General features: G+C 43.2%; 1 protein-coding gene across 1 annotated transcript in view; it reads right to left on the minus strand.

Annotated features, from left to right (window-relative positions):
* Positions 1 to 2,973: 2,973 nt before the first annotated feature.
* The window catches only part of matk (megakaryocyte-associated tyrosine kinase), a gene marked incomplete at both ends in the record, with an annotated part of 35,750 nt that continues 16,071 nt past the window's right edge, over positions 2,974 to 22,652 (minus strand). Inside the window, 3 exons of the mRNA XM_080535902.1 lie at positions 2,974 to 3,051; positions 11,602 to 12,682; positions 18,608 to 18,676. Of these exons, the coding sequence (XP_080392028.1) occupies positions 2,974 to 3,051; positions 11,602 to 12,682; positions 18,608 to 18,676 (1,228 nt within the window). The remainder of the gene's footprint in view (positions 3,052 to 11,601; positions 12,683 to 18,607; positions 18,677 to 22,652) is intronic.

Genomic DNA, 22,652 nt, shown 5'->3' on the forward strand with positions numbered 1-22,652 from the left:
AGTGATAACTTACATTGGAGTGGAGAGAGAGAGGCATTTGAAGGACCTGAAGGCAGCAGTAATAAAGTTGTAGGATTTAAACAATAATAATTAAAAAAGTATAATGTTTTTTTTTAAACAATTGTTTTTACAACATTTTAAGAAGGTTTTATTTTAATTCGAAAATACCCTAAAAACATCATATTAGATAGAGAATGAGATTGTGCCTCAGAGTCTACACTGCTAGAAACAGTCTGTGTTTCACCATAATTGATCACTGAAATGTATGAATTACTGATAAAACACATCTAAAAAAGTGTATGCAATATGATTCGAATGCTTTTGTTTGTTTGTTAAAAACAACGCAATTCCTGAACATTCCTGAAAACATGTTTCGAAAGGAAGAACAAGTGGCATTATCACTTAATTACCATCCTTAATTACCAGTAAAGGATGATGTTAAACCTACCTCTTGAGAATACTGGCAAGTTCAAAATCAGGCAATGACCCAGCACTAATTAATTACTGGGGAAAACGAGTAATAATAATTATGTAATTAAGTAATGTAATTATTCAATTAACACTTACGCCTACAGTAAACATGTCCAACAGCATAACTATATAGAACTCAGACATTCATACTGTGTTTATGACATTGTTAATGTTAACATGCTTATCCAGCAGGTTACTTTTGAGAGAATTAAAATTAAAAACGTAAATTGTTACGTAAAGAAAACAAACAATTAGTGGGCCAGATGAATTCAAGACTATCTGAAGCTTGTTTAACGGAGCATTTGGTATTTAGCAATTGGCTTTAAGTAATTGTTACAGGAACACACATTACGTGTTATAATCAAGCCACGTAGATTAAATTACTGACCATCAAAGAGATCAAATTAAACAGATTACTACATAACTAAGTTATGCAATGTTTGCCCAGTTTCTCTGTTTCAATTATCTATAATTATTTATTATAATTATAATTACCTATTATCTATTAAGAGAATCACACAGTAATTTGTAACAAACAAGCTTTACTAACTCAATTGGAAAGTAGGCCTACTATCAAAGCCCAACTATTACCCATTAGTAGAATAGCCTAACTGCTACTGTGCTCCCTGTGTCTGTGTCTCTCATGGTGTTTGAGATAAGGCTGCATCGTTAAGTGAGTGTGCAGTGCAGGGCCACGGTGAAGACATGGCTGGGCATAGGGAGGTCCGTGTCACAGAGGTCAGCCCTCTTTCTAATGAGGCTAAGGACTTCTCAGGAGAAATTAAAAGATATGTTTAAGACGCTCTGTCTGTTCATTTATTTCAGCTGGTCCAATTTGGAGAATTTTAGAAGTGAGTTTGGGTACAACAATGACATTGGTCAGAGTCCGACTGTTGACAATGTTGTCAATTCTTCTAAAGCAGGATAAGCTATAAGCACTTCATGCTATCATTGAGGTAATGTATGTGATGGAGTAATGTAAGAGCATGTCCATATAATTGCAGTTACTACACAGGTATAAAGGTGTAGTTTAATGCAAAGTTTGACTTAAAAGTTATACATGAAGTCCTAGCCTGGGCCACGTGTGTACTGAATGTATGTCTTAATGCATCTGCTATATTTGCCATATTTCTTTTTAATCAAAAATGTATTCTGGTATACTATATGAACTATACACTATACAGAGTTGGGCATAGCTGTTGATATCAGTGTTCTACATCTAATATAAAGGGTGTCATTGATGTGCTGCCAGCATGTAATCTCATGATTTTATCTACAAATCGTGAGCTTAGAATTATAAGGTTCTATCTCCGTTTAGGGTAGTTCAGAGATATTGAGCGTCAAAGTTTTTACATTCCATTATGTTTTATGAGATGGAACCTTTGTATTTTATGAATTACTAACTAAAAAATTTCAACATTTAAAATATAACACCACACAGGCATTAATAAACACCTAATGGATCAGATTATGTAAAAAAAACAAAAATGGAGATAGAACCTTATAATTCTAACGTCACGTACTGTACATTTGGAAGGTCATCATACTGTGGGTCATCTGAGGGGAGATTACCTACAATCTCATCTTCACTTCCATAGAACTACACATAAGACTTATGATCTTAGTGCCACAAATCTTTCTAAAGAATCCCCCAGGCTCAGATTACCTCTGTTGAGCTGAGTCGACATAAAGCATTCCTTCTAGAACATTCCTTCTAGAACAGGTCTAGGATCCTCTAAGACTTCTATAGAAGTTACAGATGGGTAAAGATCTGAGCGTTGTCACCTTGTCTGGGCCCAGATCAGAGACCAAGGGGATTATATGGAAATCACTGACTGGATTATAGTAATAAGCACTTTACCCATTACCAGGAAACAAAAAGGGTGACAACGCTACTGTTTGAAATGCTACTGTTTAATGTATACTGTCAGCAGATTAGCATGCTAGGTCACACATTCTGATTATTACACCTGGGCGCCTCCTCCTCCTCCTCAGACCTCTCCAACTCCTAACACTTCCCATCATCATACCTTCTACAGTACCAGACCCCGGTACCTTTTTCTCTCACTCACACTCTCTCTCTCTCTCTCTCTCTCTCTCTCTCTCTCTCTCTCTCTCTCTCTCTCACACACACACACACACACACACACACACACACACACACACACACACACACACACTCCAGATTTCACTCCAATCAAACATGCATTTCATGTGCTGAAAGATGAGAATTAAGTCATTAAAATACCTCAAAACAAACAACTGCAGATGGCTGACAGAGCATCACTAGAGAAGACCCTCTTTAGGTCCATGACCTACAATGGACGATAATGATCTTGGTGTCTCAAAGCCCCCTCCTCACTTTCCAAAGCCCCCCCCCACCCCTCCAATGGCTTATAGATGTTCAACTATCTATCAACCATGCTAATTCTTTAACTGTCTTAGTGAAATGACACCTTCCAGAAAGCCCCTCTACTCTGCAGGTGCCTTGACAGACAGAGCCTAAGTTGTAGAGTGGAGGTTGTGGGTGTGCTCCTCACATGTGCCCAGGACAGGCATGGTCTCCTTGGCTGGGTCGGCCTAGTTCAGGAGCAACGATATGGAAATCACTGGATCACCATGCTAAACGCTAACCACTTATCCCATGAACAGGGAACAGACAGTAGAATGTTAAGTAGACAATGAGAGAGTGAGCAGTTTAGTGGGAGAATTACTCTCAACTCTCACCTCAAAGAAGCAGGCTCTGGGGGAAATTAAAGTATTAAAGTGGTAGTGGTGGGGGCGGGGGTGGGGGTGCAGTGTGTGTGTTTGCCGGGGACGGGGGCGTCTGAATTGTTGTATCATTCCACTACATTTCCGGTCATTACTGTTGTTTCCCCATTATCCTAATAGAGTACAAATTGGTTAAGAAGGAGCAGCGTAGTTATCAAGCTGCTTAGTTTTATCAGATGACAAACGTAAGTCCCCCTGATCCTATTAGAGAAAAAGCGGCTAACGTTTAAATGCGCTGTGTCAGCTTACCAAGGAGGAGGAGATGGGGGGATGGAGAGCAGGAGGGATGGAGGGGGGAGTGGGGGGAGGGGTGGGTTAATGGTGTAAGATGAGGAGGGGGGAGCTGCACGTGATGCCCCGTAACCCCACCACCTCTCACCCCAATCCCTCTCATCGTGGTTTAGCCTAACACACAACGTTCAGTCTTTTTTCCCTGAAAACTCTCCAGCTTGACTCTGAGCTCCCAACTAGCTTGGAGCCATCGACACAACTCGCCCTCCCCACACCCACACCCAAACCCCCCTTGCCCCCTCTCATGTCTCACAAACCCCTCTCCCTGCCATCCCTTCACCCCCTTCCAGGCAGGAGGCAAACTCAATCATCTCACATCAACTACCAATGTAGGTAGACATTAGGTCAAATCAAAACATTATGCTAGAATGTTCATGTCCATTTCTTCACGGGGCGGCTGTGTCTCAGGAGGTAGAGCCACCGTCTAATGATCACAAGGTTGGCAGATCAGCGGTTCGAGCCCCGACTGGCCGCATGTCGAAGTGTCCTTGGGCAAGACACTGAACCCCAAAATTGCTCCCAGTGAGCGGGATCTACAAGCTACCGCTGCCCCGGATTACTACAGTTAGAGGGATAATAACACTGATGTGACATGGTCTGTCACATTATAAAAGAATAAACACGGGAAGACGACCTCTTAACAATACAGAACTAAACTTAAATCCTCTAAAAAGTATTTGTGTGTATGCAATGAATAGAACGTCACTGTAATTGCATTCAAATGAGGGATATAGATTCTTCTGTAATGGTAAATGGTAAATGGACTGCACTTTTTTGCTGCTCCAAAGCTGCTCCAAAGCGCTTTACAACGGCCTCTCATCCACACATTCACACACATGGCATCAGGCCAGGTAGGCTAATAGTAGCATGTCTGCTACGGGGTTTTACCTACTGCTTGATCTACTGCAATCCCTATAGTACTTGACCCCACATAGGTGGTAATCAGTGAGGTGAGGAGCCTATATGGGCCACTGCCAGAAGTACAAAACGGACGGACAGAGAGAGACATCAACCCGTCCCGATCACTTAATCTGACAGTCTTAACGTTAGTTGGCATGAGGGTGTCCTGGAAGACAGTCACAGTGACGTACTTTGGCATTTAATCTGTTGATTCGGTACACCTCTCAGACTTCCTTTGACGTTCCCAGTGAGCCATTGGGCCGCTTACCCTCTGTGACCCTCTGTTCTACTGCCCTCATGTCTTCCTCTGACCCCAGCTGTCCCGGCTCTCCTCTTACCCTATATACCCTCAGTGGTGTAGTCTACGTGATACGCAGGACTACGCCGTGTACCCACTAGGAAAGGATTCCCAAGGATTTCCGTGTACCCACTTGAAAATGTGCGAGGATACGCGTTTTGTGAGAGAACTTTCACACTTTCATTCATGAAAGTCACCCCGTCTGTGTTTTACGAAGCACTTGACCTTTGGACCATTGGGACTGACTATAACGTCATCAACAGGGGGAGATGTGACATGAAATATGTCAAAATGCAGCACTGTCATGCACAGATCAGCCTTATAACATGTAATGTTAGATATATATAACGTTAGACAGGGAGTGCAGATTTATTTTTATGGCGTTCCGAAATGAACGATATGAGGCTGGGAGGGAAAAATCACAGTAGCCTAAACCCACTAGAAAACACTAGACTACACCACTGCCTACCCTCTCAACCCAGCTCTACTGGTCCTCTTACCCCATTATACTCCAATGATCCCACTTTATATTAGATTGCCCTAAGGAGCCACTACTGACACCTTGGTTACCCCTGAACCTGTATGGTAACTTCATTATTCAGGTAACAACGTTGCTTTAACAGTTTAGATTGTTTTGGGTGAGTGTGAGAGTGTGTCTGCTGATCTAGCCTTGTCTTATCTCTCCAGGGGGCTGTGTGTGTAATCCTGGGCCACGACTCGGCCCATCCAGAAGGAACCCATCAGACAACCACGATCTCAAATCTCACATGTCTCTACTTGGTTTCATCATGTCCTCTCTCCTCACCCACCCTCTCCTTGCTGGAACTCTCCTAACACTCATGAAGTGAGAGAAATCGGAGGAGAAGAAGAAAGTGCTGTGGGGCTCTGAGGTGTCTTTTAACAGGGAGTCGTTACGCTCTAAGCCAATAAATTTGGAGTAATTGATTCATACTTACATTTTACATTTTTGGCATTTAGCAGACGCCTTATTCCAAAGCGACTTACAATACATTTGACTAAGCAAGTGAATCATCAATCCACCAGTCGTTGCAGGAAGAGTAATCCAGCTCAGGCCCGGGGCCTTTGATAGAAGGAAAAACCTTCTTCTATCACCTTCTTCTAAACCTAGGTCTTTTTTTTGTTTTGTTTTCTTTTTAATCATATAGACACTGGAGAAACAGAGAAACAGTACAAGGGGGTCAATAGAAGTTTTTAGGGGACACAGTAGAGGGGAAAAGTGGGTGTCTTAAGGAAACGCAATGCTGGGGGGTAGTGGATGTCTCAGGAGGAGCAGTTAAGGTGTAGCCTGAAGAGATGGAGGTCTTCAGTCTACGATCATGTCTTGATCATGTCTCTGTGGAATGCCATTAAGTGGGGCTCGCCAAGACTGACCCTAGATTTTTGGGGGGGCACAGGCCTCGTCCACATGCTCTGATGGAGCGTAGAAGGTCTTTACAGTAAGTAGTGTATCGTGGCGTTAGAATTCTAAGGTTCTATCTCCATTTTTGTAAGAATTTTGTTTTTTACATAATCTGATCCATTGGGTGTTTATTAATGCCTGTGTGGTGTTATTTTTTAAATGTTGAACTTTTTTAGTTAGTAATTCATAAAATACAAAGGTTCCATCTCACAGAACATAATGGAATGTAAAAACGTTGACGCTCAATATCTCTGAACTATCCGAAACAGAGATAGAACCTTAGAATTCTAAGCTCACGGTATGTTATTAGAGCACAGTAAGTGGGTAGTGTACGTAAGGCCTAATCACCCCAGCGTAAGATATTATTCTGGTGAGAATAAGAGGTTTCTCTTCCTCTCAAAGCAAAGTGGACACATCAGAGAATGAGTAAAGTAGGAGAACTAGCAGGCCTAACAGGAATAATTTAATTTGGTGTAATCTTGTTAAAACTGGAAGGCAGCAGAATCAGCGGCCCAGTGTGTGTTTGGGCCCTGGAACATCCGTCATCCCCAGGCTCCTGTGTAGACGCATATCTAAGATATGCATGCTAAGATGTGGTTTTCTTTTGTATTACATTATTTTTTTATTATTTTGTGTTGTTTCAGTATTAAGAATGGAAAATTATGTTTATTTATTTATTTTGTGTTGTTTCAATATTAAGGATGAAAAATGATTAGTACTGTTGATACTGAAATGTATGAATTAATTAATTGGATTATATAATTTAAGTATACTTGTTCTCACTTGAGAGTGAGGGATAGGGGTAGGACATGATAAGCTTAGGCTTCATCCTACTCCCTTTCCAACATTGATAGGCCTGTACTCTTCATATTAGTTATTTGTTATTTTATTATTTTAAATCATGTTCTAAAAAAAAAAAGATTCATTAATTCATTCATTCATTAATTCATTCACTCACTCATTCATTCATTCATTCATTCATTCACTCATTCATTCATTCATTCATTCATATGGGGAGGCTGCTGGTACACTAGACCAAGTAGCTAAGGGATAGGTAGTGGCTACTCTACACCCTTCTACAACAGGACTACCCTGTGTCTAATACTCCTGAAAGAAACAGGGTCACTCCAAAATCCAACCTCCCCTGTGTTCCTCCCTCCCTCTCCTGCTCCATCCCATCAACCACTGATGCCAACAGTCTCTCTGTGTCATGCAAGCACCACTGAACCTGGCTGCCCCCGACTTCTCTTCCTCATCTCCCACTGGGTAAGCAGTGCTACTGTGTTAGTGTGCCCAGCCCAAGACTCAGAAGCTTTGAGAAGAGTTTGAATGGGTAACATTTGGGATTAGATCTGAGGAGTTTGGGATTAGATTCCTATGAGTGAGTGAGTGAGTGTACTTGACACCTGCAAATTACCAGATTAAAATGACTCTTGGATGACCCCATGGTTTTTGTTTTGCCCGTTTTTCTTCCGTTCCTCACTCAACAAAATCACATATTATATGCAGTATCGTGACGTTAGAATTATAAAGTTCTATCTCCATTTTTGTCAAAATTGAGTTTTTTACATAATCTGATCCATTAGGTGTTTATTAATGCCTGTGTGGTGTTATTTTTTAAATGTTGACATTTTTGAGTTAGTAATTCATAAAATACAAAGGTTTCATCTCACAAAACATAATGGAATATAAAAACTTTGACGCTTAATATCTCTAAACTACCCTAAACGGAGATAGAACCTTATCATTCTAAGCTCACGGTATCTTATTATATGTATCATTGATATCATCAATCATTTAATCTTTGTATAGAATTATAATATTGTTGATATATTAGAATATATTAGAATTCTTTACAAAGATGAAATGATTTATGATATCATTTTATGATACATATAATATGATACTGCATATAATATGTGATTTGGTTGAAAAGCACCTGAGTTCCTTCACCAAGAAGAATGCTGTTGTAGACTTCCCCCTTGATCATGTTTATCTGTCATGGTTGGAAACCCTTGACCGAGTGACGATATGGCATTACCTCTCCTAAGCCCTGCTCTATAGAGGAAGTCGCCCATGCAATCTCACTCAGTTTGATCATCCAAAAAGAGGAGGCAGATCAAAAAGATTTTAGAGCAGCTTAGAAAGTGTCAAAAGAGCAGTCTCCGCTGTAGCCGTATAAACCTGGATTATAGAAGTCCTGATAACTGTGCTGCTTAATTACTCAGCCAGTAATGAGTGTGGTGGCGCACTGGCTGTGGTCGGCTGGCTGTCTCTGGTCAGTAGAAGAATCTACTGGTAGATTAGTAGTGAACATGTGAAGATGTACTGTATTAGATATGTATTAGGGGGCATACAAGAGATTTGTTGCCCAATGTTGGCCAAACAGTATTTATGGCCCAGTCCACTAATGATGACAGATTAATCACAGTAACAGAAGACATGTTTGACGCAAATCAAAGACAGCATTTGAGCACAATAACCTCATTGGGAGGGAGGGATGGAGGAAAGGAGGGAGGGATGGAGAGAGGGAGCGATGGAGGGAGGGAGGGATGGAGAGAGGGATGGAGGGAGGGAGGGATGGATGGAGGGAAGGAGGGAGGGAGGCAGGGAGGGAGGGAGGGATGGAGGGAGGGATGGAGGGATGGAAGGAGGGAGGGAGGGGGGAGGGAGGGAGGGAGGGAGAAGAGGGAGGGATGGAGGGAGGGAGGTAAAAGACAGAGCCATAGATGTACAGAGTTGGGAAAACTTTGAGTTTTTGAATTTTCATGGGCACCATGTTGGTACCAAATGTTCCAGGAGAGTGACGTTGTATGTATGCATGTGTCTGTGTGTAGATCTGACCCTGGTTGATTACTAAACAGTACAGGAGCTTGGTGACCAGCTGTGGTCTTAGATACAGTATTTAGGAACAGACTTGTGTGATTGCATGCATGGTTGTGATCGCACGCTCAGGCACAGAAGGCGGGAACTCTACTCTGGACATTACTGAGGATCAGTCAAAGGAAGCTTGGCTCCCCGCTGTGTGTCTTAGATACAGTGTTCTAAGGACAGCGTTTGCTGATTGCATGCATGATTATTATCGCACGCTTGGGGCACAGAAGGCAGAAACCCTACTCTTGACATTACTGTTGATTCTTCTTCCGAAATTCTTTTTGGGGAATATTACAATACATCCTATTACGTGAGCTTAGAATGATAAGGTTCTATGTCCGTTTAGGGTAGTTCAGAGATATTGAGCGTCAACGTTTTTACATTCCATTATGTTTTGTGAGATGGAAGCGTTGTATTTTATGAATTACTAACTAAAAAATATCTACATTTTAAAAATAATACTACACAGGCATTAATAAACACCTAATGGATCAGATTATGTAAAAAAACCTCAATTTTGACCAAAAATGGAGATAGAACCATATAATTCTAACGTCACGATTAGGAGATTTAGGGGCACAAATAAGATCCAGAACATAGTGCTATCCCAGCTAGCGGGGAATGTTCCCCTAACATTGGCTAACATTCCCTACAAGTTCTGCTAATGTTTTAAAGAAAACGTTTTCATCTAATGTTCAAAGAGCATTTTAAGGATGTTTACCATTTCAAATAATGTTCCTATAACGTTAAATGTTAACAAAGTAAGAACGTTTTAGGTGCAACATTCTGAGGATGTTTTGGGGACATTGTTTAGGTAACAGATTATAGAATGTTCTTTTATAAAATGTTCCCACAATGTTACACGATAACAAAGGAAGGACATTTTCAAAGCAACATTTGGATAATGTTTTCAGGATGTTATTGATGCCTCAGATCACAAAACGTTTTTTCTAGAATGTTCCTGTAATGTGATATGTAAACAAAGGAAGAACGTTTTACCTGCAACATTCCATGGATGTTTTGGAGACATTGTTTAGGTAACAGATTATAGAATGTTCTTTTACAAAATGTTCTCACAATGTTACACGATAACGCAAAATGTACTTCCGGATCCACACTGTTGCGCTCTATACAAATGAGCATGTCATTTATTATGTAATAAGAAACGCATAGATAGCATATTGAAATAGGTTTCCTTAACCCTTGTGTGATGTTCACTTTTTGGACCCTTTCGTACTGTTCGGGTCCAGTTGACCCGGGACATCATTGGGGTTTTAAAAGCACTTGCCCTGACACGGTGCTCCTAGTCCCAAGGGTGACCCGTACAAGGGGGTATACTCAGGGTGCAAGACACCCTTTGCAAGCCCCAAAATAGCCCATAATATTAAAGGGCGCCTCCTGTGGGCACAAACAGGTACTGTACCCAATAATGCACAATTGGTACTGTGTACACATTCAAAAGTGCATATCTTTTGTTCTGGTGGATCTAGGGGGGCTGCCCTTTGGAGAGGCTGGAGCAGAGGATGCTTAGTAACAAAGTGTCAGACCCCTGGGAATAGGTGGGGGCGAACAACAGCATGATGAGTAGTAGCGTTTTTATGCACATCTAGCAATTTTTGGTTCTAAAAATGTTCAAAGAATGTTACCTAGAACGTTCTCGTAATGTTTCCAGCGGGAAGTTTTCTTTAAGTTCCCAGAATGTTCTAGGATAACGTTCTCTAAAAACATTTTTAAAATGTTGTGTGATAACCTTCTTAAAATGTTAAGTGACAACATTTTTAGAACATTATGCCCTAATGTTCTTGAAAACGTTTTCAGCGGGAATTTTTCTTTAAGTTCCCAGAATGTTCTAGGATAACGTTCTCTAAAAACATTTTTAAAATGTTGTGTGATAACCTTCTTAAAATGTTAAGTGACAACATTGCAGGAACATTATGCCCTAATGTTCTTGAAAACGTTTTCAGCTGGAAGTTTTCTTCAAGTTCCCAGAATGTTCTAGGATAACGTTCTCTAAAAACATTTTTAATATGTTGTGTGATAACCTTCATGAAGTCAACAATCAGCTCAGGAACACACAATTGAGAAATATGTAGAGAAAGATAGACAGTTTAATGTATACATCTTCCACTGTATCCAAAATATCCAAAATATAATGCTTAATAATATAATGCTTAATATGTCCGGGAGCCATGGGGTTGAACCAGCTTTTCTGCTGTTTCTTGTTGCATCAGCCATGACTGCAGCATCCTCACTCAAATGAGAGCTTTTTTTTCCGGGGTGGTTTCTGTGGAATATTATTCCGGCGTTTCATGACCAGGTTCTCCTCCACACGCCTCAAAGCTTCCTGGGTCATAAACGATACCTTCCTCCTGGGGAGAGCTGCTGAGGAGAGCTGCTGCTTGCTGATAGGCTGGCTGAAGGGAACCTCCCTGATGACCTGGCTGGTGGAGGGAACCTCCCTGATTGGCTGGTTGGTGGAGGGAACCTCCCTGATGACATGGTTGGTGGAGGGTACCTCCCTGATTGGCTGGTTGGTGGAGGGAACCTCCTTGATGACATGTTTGGTGGAGGGTACCTCCCTGATTGGCTGGTTCATGGAGGGAATCTCCCTGATTGGCTGACCGGCTGCATAGTAGGACTGGACCACCAGGCGGGGGAAGTCAGACCGTTTGACCTCCAGACACTTCCTCCTCAGGCTCATGTCCAGCCTGGGCTCTTGCTGCTCCTGCAAAGCCCTCTGGGAAGGGTTGGTGTCACCAGTACTAGCCGGCTGGGGCAGGATGACCGTTCTCAGGTTAGGCTTTGTGTTCAGGTTGGGGTTAACCTGTGGTCTGCTCTTGTCCCTCAGCCGGCTGTCCCACAGAGAGAACACCACAGAGCCGGTCACATGGCCCATGACCCTGCTGTCTCCCGTGGCCAGCGAGGGCACCAGAAGAGGTGTCAGGTCTCCCACGTACCTGGTGACCCGCTGGGGGAAGCCCCAGAGACGATGGCTGAGTTTGCCTCGGACGTGCGACTCCAACTTCTCTCTGGTCTCCTGAGAGATGAAGGGGACGGAGGCGCCCTGCAGGAACATCATGATGGGCTTGCCCTCCGTTGCCGTGGTGAACCGTGGGCAGGAGGCACTCGTGCCGGACTCCAGGGGGCGTCTGGGGCGGCACCGGGCCTCCGGGGGTCCACGCCTCCACTGCGCGACCAGCCCGCCCGGTCTGGGGGTAGGGCTCTGGTTGAGAGTGGCGTGGGTAGTACTCTGCTCGGGGCTCTGGTTGAGAGTGGCGTGGGGGTTAGTGGTCAGGTCTTGTTTGTGCTGGTAGTGATGGAGGTCCGGGTCAGAGTCTTGAAAATCCAGAGACAGCAGGGGGTCACGGGTCGTGTTCTCAGAGGAACTGTGACAGGCACTGGAGTCTTGCTGGCAGGCTGAACTTTTTGACTGGAAGAAGTCTGGCACGCCTGGACACCTGTCCCCCCCCCCTCTTCTGTGCCTATGGCGACACGTTCTACAGGGCCTCTGAGAGCAGCAGCTGGACGACTGAGCCGAGGAGGAGGGCCAATTGGAGCAGGAGGCGGAGTCAGAGGAGGAGTCAGAGCCCAGGTGAGCATCCACCTTAAACCCCAGGATGTCCAGCATCTTCTCCAATCGCTCCTTCAACAGCTTTCTGCAGGAGGACAACAAACAGGGCTCTCATTCCGGCTAACACAGCAGGCATTTAGGCTGTTCATGTTATCGTCAACCCACTTTAGTTTAACAAAGAACTATGACAAATCATAATTAATGGAACTTACATTTTTTGGTCAATTGTTGGTGTCGAGATTTCCTCCTGTTCAAATACAAAATGGGAATGTAAGTATTAGCTAGCCTTTTAAATACACAAGCACTAGCACACAGCCCTAAGACACAGCCCTGACACACACACACACACACACACACACACACACACACACACACACACACACACACACACACACACAGCATTAAAACACACAGCACTAGCCCAACGGTGCTTTCCGCTAATTCATATTAATATTGACGCGCAGTTTACCTCGCTGGCCGGGAGCGCGGTGCCACCTTTCCTCCGGTTAATCATCCAGCTCAGGAGCCAGAGCAAGGAGAGGATACACACCATGAGCTGCAAACCAATGACCGCATCGAAACCTGGAAGCTCCGAGCTTGGGACCAACCTTGGAACCGAGCTTGGATCCAAGCTTGCAGACGACTGAAGCGCACGAATTCGGAAACGCACGAATTGGGTTGAAGTGGCTGACATGTTAACGGTCCGGTAACATCGCCATGGCTATAGATAATAGATATAGATATAGTAAGATATATAGATAAGTAAGCGCAACAGTAAGCGCAGTCTGTCGCAATACGTGTACTCTCTGATAGATACAGCGTTTCTGAATGTTGTTGATGATTGTTATGGGCTATATAGCAATGTATGATGACGTTATGTTATTATGACGTCATGGCGTCACCTGTATTGTTGATTGTTGCATCATTGTTTGCCCAAAAGCACTTCATTACGCTGTGTCTTGCATATTGTGTTTGAATGACCAATACAATTTTATTTCATATTTTATTGCACTGTAAATATAGCTCTGCGACTCCTTCCATAGTAATATCCTTTCAGTCTGATATGCATTGGTGCATTTTTTTTTTCTTCTTTCCTAACACCAGGGGAGCCACCCCTCCTAAATTTCGTTGTTTGGTACCTGTACTGTAGCAATGACAATAAAGTCCATTCATTCATTCATATTCTGAGCGCCACGTTGATTTAATTGAGTATGCGTTAGTATTTTGCGCACAACAGTGACAGAAAATTCACTTTATCTCCAGCAGGGGGCATCAGCAGCACTGTGAGCGACCATCCCTCACACATCGACAGCAGTCACAGAACAGCAAAAACACACACCTCCACACAGTTTGTTATTTTTATTTAAATGTCTTTATTAGGATAAAACTTGACTTCAATTCAAGCACTTTCTATCTTTATTAGTGTTCTGTATACAACTCAAAAAAGTGTAAATGAATGAATGAATGAATGGTCTTTATTGTCATTGCTATAGTACAGGTACCAAACAACGAAATTTGGGAGGGGTGGCTCCCCTGGTGCTAGGAAAGAAAAAAAAGGAGAAAAAACAAGAAGGGAAAGGAGCTGGTTTACATAAATAAAGGCTATGTACACTATCCACTATACTATACTGTACAGATAAAACACTGTGCTGTACTCTATGCTATGCTATACCTATTCTAACAGTTCCTATTTCTCTGCAACCTTATGTACCCTAGGGTTGTCATATTGCACATAGTGTTATTGCACATTCATTTAAAGTGTCGCAGTTTGCAGGCTTGAAATGTACACATTTGTGCCTCAGCACTACACCTGATTTTTTCAATCCAGCAGCTGTCATCAATCCGTCCAGACTGTCCAGGGCCCAGAACCTCGGTCTTTGCTGTGTTCAGGGCCTGGATGGCCCTGGGGTAGAAGCTGAGCTTCAGTCTGTTTGTCCTTGCGAACATGGTCCTGTACCGCCTGTTCGAGGGCAGCCGGGCAAAGTGTTCGTACCCAGGGTGGGATGGGTCTCTGGAGATCTTGGAGGCCTTCCTGAGGCAGCGTGTGTTGTACAGCTCTTCCAGAGAGGGGAGGGGGGCGCCGGTGATCTTCTGGGCCGTTCTCACGACTCTCTGTAGCGCATTTCTCTCTGCGGCTGTGCAGCTGGAGAACCAGTTGCAGATGCAGTAGGTGAGGATGCTCTCCACTGTGCAGCGGTAGAAGGCCACCAGTATATAGTGACATAAGAACATGATATGAGAGAGAGAGAGCCTGAGCACCAAATCTCTTGTGAACTTCTATCGCAGCACCATAGCTGTTCTGACAGGATGCATCAGTGTGGTTCGGCAACCAGACTGCCCAGGACTGAAGATGCTTACAGAGGACAGTGAAGACTGCAGTCAAAATAATCAAAGACAGAACTGCCACAACTCAATAACATCTACAGCACCGACTGTATAAAGAAAGCTCATTATTAAAGACACCAGCCACCCTGCCTATGCACTATTCACACTCCTCCCATCCCAAAAACGCTACAGAAGTATCAACTTACTTCCCACAGGCAATCAGGTTGCTGAACAGCTGAACCATGCGCACTGCACTAAGACCTTTACACCCTGCACTAAGCACCTGGTACTGTATTGTTGTTTTGTTTGTATTGTGGACTGTTTGTTGTGTGTGATACTAGAGAGAGACGAGGCTAAAGAATGGCATTGTATTAATACATATCACAATAAACTTGAACTAGATGGATAGTTTATTAGCCACACGACCACAGCCGGTGGAATTGGTTCTCAGTACAGCATATTAATCACTGCAGCACACAAATGACAAAAACAAGGAAGTGCACAATAGACAACATCAGAAAAAAAGGGGGAAAAAACATAAAAAATAAATAAATAAAACAACAGACAATCGTGGTATGCATGACAGAGAGGAGGGGGCTGTTGGTGAAGCGTTTTAGTCTTTGTGGACAATGACTTGTAGCGCCTCCGTGAGTACATTAGCACCTTTCACAAGAAATGCAGCTCAAAGTGCTTTACAACAGGGATGAAAACATAAAGTGAATATAAAAACATTTCCAAGCATAAGATTAATATAAAACCGGGGGAACTAGATAAAACAGTAAAAAGAAGTAAAGATAAAATGCAATAAAAGAAGAGAAACAAATGTAAGAAATAAATAGATAAAACATTTAATAACAGTCACACAAGTGAGGTTCTATCCCCTAAACCGAAATGTAGGTTCCACTGCCTTAATAAAATGCTGAAGGACTTTGTACCACTGAGTCCCAATATTTAAGACTTCACTTGCCTTGAAAATATTTAAGACTTGGCTTTCTTAACATATTTAAGACTTGGCTTTATTAACATATTTAAGACTTGATATTAAACCTCACAGGTTGGTGAGAAAATATAACATTTATCCTTTTTGTCTTCAACTATATTTATTTCTTAAAAATGTAAACATACAACACCAGTGCCCCGTTTGCCAGGTAAATCACAGGTGCTGCTACTAGTGAGCTAAATGTCACCTGTAACTTATCCGTTTCCGCCTCCTACGACGTGGACGAGGGGTTGGATTTTAGGAGGCAACTTTATTAGGCATATATCAAAAACATACAACTACATACATTTTTCAACAACATTACAACAACTCGGAATCGCGCCATATAGCCAAACTGGTCACGCTGGATGATGTTGCAGGCAGCATAACGTTCGCCACGGCGTCTCCAGACTCTTTCACGTCTGTCACATGTGCTCAGCCTGAACCTGCTCTCTTCTGTGAAGCGAGCGAGGCGCGAATGACGAACCTGCAAATCCTGGTGTTCTCTGGCAAATGCCAATTGAGCTGCACGACTGTCCTAGGGTCCTTACTGTTCTCCCTCTATGCCAAGTGTTTTGGCTCGGTAATCAACTCACATGGATTCTCCTACCACAGCTAGGCAGGTGGCACTCAACTCTTCCTGTCTTCCCCCCCCCCCCCGACCTACATGTGGCAACACGTGTCTCTGCGTTTCTTGCTGACATCTCTGCATGCATGTCAGCCCACCACCCCAAGAGGCTTGAATTCCAATCTCGAGTTGCCTGATCGCAGCATTTATTTATATCGCCGCTATACTGATCCACCTTTAGTGGAATGGCCCCCAGACGACCTATTCAGCCTGTTGTTCTGTGTTCTATTGTGTAGTTGAATAACTTGCCTTTCCAGATTAAATGTCTTAATCTGTTCTTGGTCTTGGATTTTGTGAAATACATGTCTAAATAAATGCGACTTATAGTCCAGTGCGACTTATATATGTTTTTTTCCTCTTCGTGACACATTTTCGGGCTGATGCGACTTATACTCCGGAGCGACTTAGTCCAGAAAATACGGTAATATATTTACAAGTACCAGATTAAAAGCCTAATAGTGCTGTAAACAACTTGAGAATGCCAGGTGACCGTATATGTGCAGGGGAAAAGAAAGAAGGAAAAGAGATGGCAACGACTGAGGAGGCCAAGTTTGACACAGGTGCGGAGCTAGCTAACATCAAGACCATGCTACAGGGGATCGCGACAGATATCGGTGGAATGAAAAGAAGCAGCTCGGAGGTAGAATTACTGCTCAATTCGTGAGTCCAAACTTCAGCCAGTTCACTCGACTCCTTCACCTCTGCTGGCAGACTGGCCCCACCACCTCTACGCCAATGCGGCAGTCACGTCTAATCACTATACTCGCTCCCCGCTGGTGGAATGAGCTTCCCACAGCGCTCAGAACTGCAGTCACTCCCAATCTTCTGTCAGAGAATAAACACTCATCTCTTCAGCATAAGCAATCATTCTACACCTGAGACAATGGAGACCAGTTCATTCTACACCTGAGACAATGGAGACCAGTTCATAAGAAATCATTCTATACCTGAGACACTGGAGACCAGTTCATAAGAAATCATTCAACACCTGGGACAATGGTGACCAGTTCATTCTACACCTGTAGCTCTCCTCGTAACTGCTCCTCCTGAGACATCTACTACCCCCCAGCACTGTGTCTCCTGAGACACCTGCACCCCCCCCCCCCCCCCCATACTGTTTCTCCTGAGACATCTACTACCCACTTGTACTATTTCACCAATGTCTATAAATCTTCGTTCTTCTAGCATGACGACTGCCAATGGCCCCTGGCCTATGCATAGATTACTTTTCCTGCTACAACTGTTGGATAGATGATTCACTTACTTAGTCAAATGTATGATTGTAAGTTGCTTTGGAATAAGGTGTCGGCTATATGCCAAACATGTAAATGTAGTGCTGGGCTGTGTGTATGGTAGATATTCCTGTGGGGAATCAAATATACATTGTAAAGGTTTAATTGTGTTAATATTGTATATATTGAAATTACCTTTGAGACACAAGAACTGGAAGGAGGGGTCTGTCTGAGCAAATCAGCATAAGTAATCATTCTACACCTGAGATAATAGAGACCAGTTCATAAGTAATCATTCTACACCTGAGACAATGGAGACCAGTTCATTCTACACCTGAGACAATGGAGACCAGTTCATTCTACACCTGAGACAATGGAGACCAGGGCAGTAATCATTCTACACTTGAGACAATGGAGACCAGTTCATAAGTAATCATTCTACACCTGAGACAATGAAAAGTAGACATCTTAGGAGACACAGTAGAGGGGAAAGCAGGTGTCTCAGGAGACAGTGCTGGGGGATAGTAGATGTCTCAGGAGGAGCAGTTAAGATGTAACCTGAAGAGATGGGTCTTTAGTCTCAGACGGAAGATGGGGAGTGACTCTGCAGTTCTGAAAGCCGTGGGAAGCTCATTCCACAAGCAGGAAGCGAGTGTAGTGAAGAGATGTGACCGGGCAGCGTGACTGCCGCATTGGCGTAGAGGTGGTGGGACCAGTCCCCCAGCAGAGGTGGAGGAGTGGAGTAAACAGGCTTAAGTTTGGGGGGGTAACTTCAGCCCATTCACTCTGCTCTCCACCTCTGCTGGCCAACTGGCCCCACCATCTCTACGCCAATACGGCAGTCACGCTGCCCAGTCACATCTCTTCACTATACTCACTCCTCCTGGTGGAATGAACTTCCCATGGCTGTCAGAACTGCAGAGTCACACCCCATCATCTGTCAGATAATGAAGACTCATCTCTTCAGGATACACCTTAACTGCTCCTCCTGAGACATCTACTACCCCCCAGCACTGTGTCTCCTGAGACACCTGCATCCCCCCCCCCCCCATACTGTTTCTCCTGAGACATCTACTACCCACTTGTACTATTTCACCAATGTCTATAAATCTTCGTTCTTCTAGCACGACGACTGCCAATGGCCCCTGGCCTATGCATAGATTACTTTTCCTGCTACAACTGTTGGATAGATGATTCACTTACTTAGTCAAATGTATGATTGTAAGTTGCTTTGGAATAAGGTGTCTGCTATATGCCAAACATGTAAATGTAGTGCTGGGCTGTGTGTATGGTGGATATTCCTGTGGGGAATCAAATATACATTGTAAAGGTTTAATTGTGTTAATATTGTATATATTGAAATTACCTTTGAGACACAAGAACTGGAAGGAGGGGTCTGTCTGAGCAAATCAGCATAAGTAATCATTCTACACATGAGACAATGGAGACCAGTTCATTCTACACCTGAGACAATGGAGACCAGTTCATAAGTAATCATTCTACACCTGAGATAATAGAGACCAGTTCATAAGTAATCATTCTACACCTGAGACAATGGACACCAGTTCATAAGTAATCATTCTACACCTGAGACAATGAAAAGTAGACATCTTAGGAGACACAGTAGAGGAGAAAGCAGGTGTCTCAGTAGACACAGTGCTGGGGGGTAGTAGATGTCTCAGGAGGAGCAGTTAAGATGTAACCTGAAGAGATGGGTCTTTAGTCTCAGACGGAAGATGGGGAGTGACTCTGCAGTTCTGAAAGCCGTGGGAAGCTCATTCCACCAGCAGGGAGCGAGTGTAGTGAAGAGATGTGACGGGGCAGCGTGACTGCCGCGTTGGCATCCAGGTGGTGGGACCAGTCCCCCAGCTGAGGTGGAGGAGTGGAGTTAACAGGCTTAAGTTTGGGGGGGTAACTTCAGCCCATTCACTCCACTCTCCACCTCTGCTGGCCGACTGGCCCCACCACCTCTACGCCAATGCGGCAGTGATGCTGCTCAGTCACATTTCTTCACTATACTCACTGCCCCTGGTGGAATGAACTTTCCATGGCTGTCAGAACTGCAGAGTCACACCCCATCATCTGTCAGATAATGAAGACTCATCACTTCAGGATACACCTTAACTGCTCCTCCTGAGACATCGACTACCCCCCAGCACTGTGTCTCCCGAGACACCTGCATCCCCCCCCCCCATACTGTTTCTCCTGAGACATCTACTACGCCCTTGTACTATTTCACCCATGTCTATAATTCTACGTTCTTCTAGCACTACGACTGCCAATGGCCCCTGGCCTATGCATAGATTACTTTTCCTGCTATGACTGTTGGATAGATGATTGATTCACTTATATTAGTCAAATGTATGATTGTAATTTGCTTTGGAATAAGTTGTCTGCTAAATGCCAAACATGTACATGCATTGCTGGGCTGTGAGTATGGTGGATATCCCTGTGGGGGATAAAATATACATTGTAAAGGTTAATATTGTATATATTGAAAATTACCTTTGAGGCGCAGGAACTGGGGGAGGGGTCCATCTGAGCAAATCAGCATTAGTAATCATTCTACACCTGAGACAATGGAGAGCAGTTCATTCTACACCTGAGACAATGGAGACAAGTTCATAAGTAATCAATCTACACCTGAGACAATGGAGACAAGTTCACAAGTAATCATTCTACACCTGAGACAGTTCAGTAATCATTCTACACCTGAGACAATGGAGACCAGTTCAGTAATCATTCTACACCTGAGACAACAGACCAGTTCAGCAATCATTCTACACCTGAGACAATGGAGACCAGTTGAAGGGACAGATGGACAAAAACACTGAAGCAAGTATGGACGAACAGAGGGATGGAAGAACGAAATAATTAACAGATGAAAGAATATAAGAAATGAAGAAGAAAAGAATTGAAGAACAAACCAGGGCCGGCCCAAAGCATGTAGCCTGTTGTTTTGTGGTTAACATCGTTAACTATTTTGTAGGGTTCACTTTATTTATATATGTGCACTCTTAAATTGATTGTTCACTGCTATTCATGTCAAAAGTATGTTGGTGTTTATTTGTGTTAATTCGTCATTGTCTTAAGTTATAGACCTTGTTATGTGCAAGTTTGTTGCTTTTATAGTTTAAATGTTGACTTATTTTGAATAATTTGCAGTTGTAAATTGTTATTTAGTTTCTACAGTAGCCTATAGCTGTTTTGTAGTTAACAGAACAATTTTGGAGTGTTCACTTCTTTTATTTGGAATATTTTGCACTCTTAAATTGATTGTTCATTGCTATTTATTTGTCAAAATATTTTGGGTTTTATTGGTGTACATTTGTCATTGTCTTTACTTATAGACCTTGATATGTGCAAGTTTGTTGCTTTTAAAGGTTACATTTTGACTTCATTATTTTGAATACTTTGCAGTTGTAAATTGTTATTTAGCTTCTACAGTAGTCTATAGCTGTTTGTTTTGTAGTTAACAGAACATTTTGTGTTCACTTTATTTATTCACTTTATTTATTTTAAATATTTTTATTTACTTGTCAAAAAAAAATATATATTTGTATTGGTGTTCTTTTGTCATTGTGTTTATTTATAGACCTTGTTATGTGCAATTTTGTTGCTTTTATAAAAAAAATCTTGCTTAGAGCCACAAAAGTCCCAGGGCCGGCCGAATGAACAAACATGAACAAGGAAGAACAAAAACTAACTAACGGAAGAATGAAAGAATGGTTACACAAAAGAAAGAACTGAAGAATGAACAGGAGAACAAACAGAAGAATGAAAAAGATGAAGAACGGACAGATGGAAGAACTGGCAGAAAACAACAACTGAGGGACGAATGAAAGAACTGAAGAATAAACGAATGAAAGAAGGGACGGACTGAAATCATCCTCATCTTCATGGGGTTGGGGGAATGCGAGTTGCTATCGGGAGCCAGTGAAGGGTGTGAAGGAGGTGGGTAACATGAGAGAATTTGAGGAGGTTGAAAACCAAACGGGCAGCAGCATTCTGGATGAGTTGCAGAGGTCTGATGATGGAGGTGGAAAGTCCAGCCAGGAGTGCATTGCAGTAGTCTGCGCCCCGGGCCGATGTAAAAGTTGGATGGGGGGCGCATTATAAATAAAATTAACATTAACATGTAACATTAGTCAATGCGAGAGATGACCAGTGACTGGACAAAGAGTTGAGCTGGTTCTCTGGTGAGGAATGGACGTATCCTTCTGATGTGGTAGAGGAAGAATCTGCAGGAGCGCACTGTTGCTGCGATGTTGTCCGCACAGGATAGGCGGTTGTCCAGGATCACTCCAAGGTTCTTGGCTGTCTGGGAGGAGGTTGCAGTAGAGTTCTCAACTGTGATGGAGAAGTCTTGGAGAGGGCAGGGTTTCCCAGGGAGGAAGAGTAGCTCAGTGTTGTTAAGGTTGAGCTTGAGGTGGTGGGCTGACATCCATGTAGAGATGTCAGCAAGAAACACAGAGACATGTGTTGCCACATGTAGTTCGGGGGGGGGGGGGGAGACAGGAAGAGTTGAGTGTCGTCTGCATAGCTGTGGTAGAAGAACCCAAGTGAGGAGATTACCGAGCCAAGAGACTTGGCATAGAGGGAGAACAGTAAGTCCCCTAGGACAGTGGTGCAGCTCGATTGTCATTTGCCAGAGAACAGGAGAATTGGCATGTTCGCCATTGGTGCCCCGTTCTCATCACAGATAAGAAGAGGTTCACACTGAGCACATGTGACAGACGTGAAAGAGTCTGGAAACACAGTGGCAAACTTTATGCCTTGCTGAAATGCCTAACCAAGGCCTTGCTAAAATGCTTACCCAAGGCCTTGCTAAATGCCTACCCAAACCCATGCCGAAATGCCTACCCAAGGCCTTGCTGAAATGCCTATCTAC

Source organism: Nansenia antarctica (assembly GCF_963989245.1).
Source record: "Nansenia antarctica genome assembly, chromosome: 7".
NCBI classification, from domain to species: Eukaryota; Metazoa; Chordata; class Actinopteri; order Argentiniformes; family Microstomatidae; genus Nansenia; species Nansenia antarctica.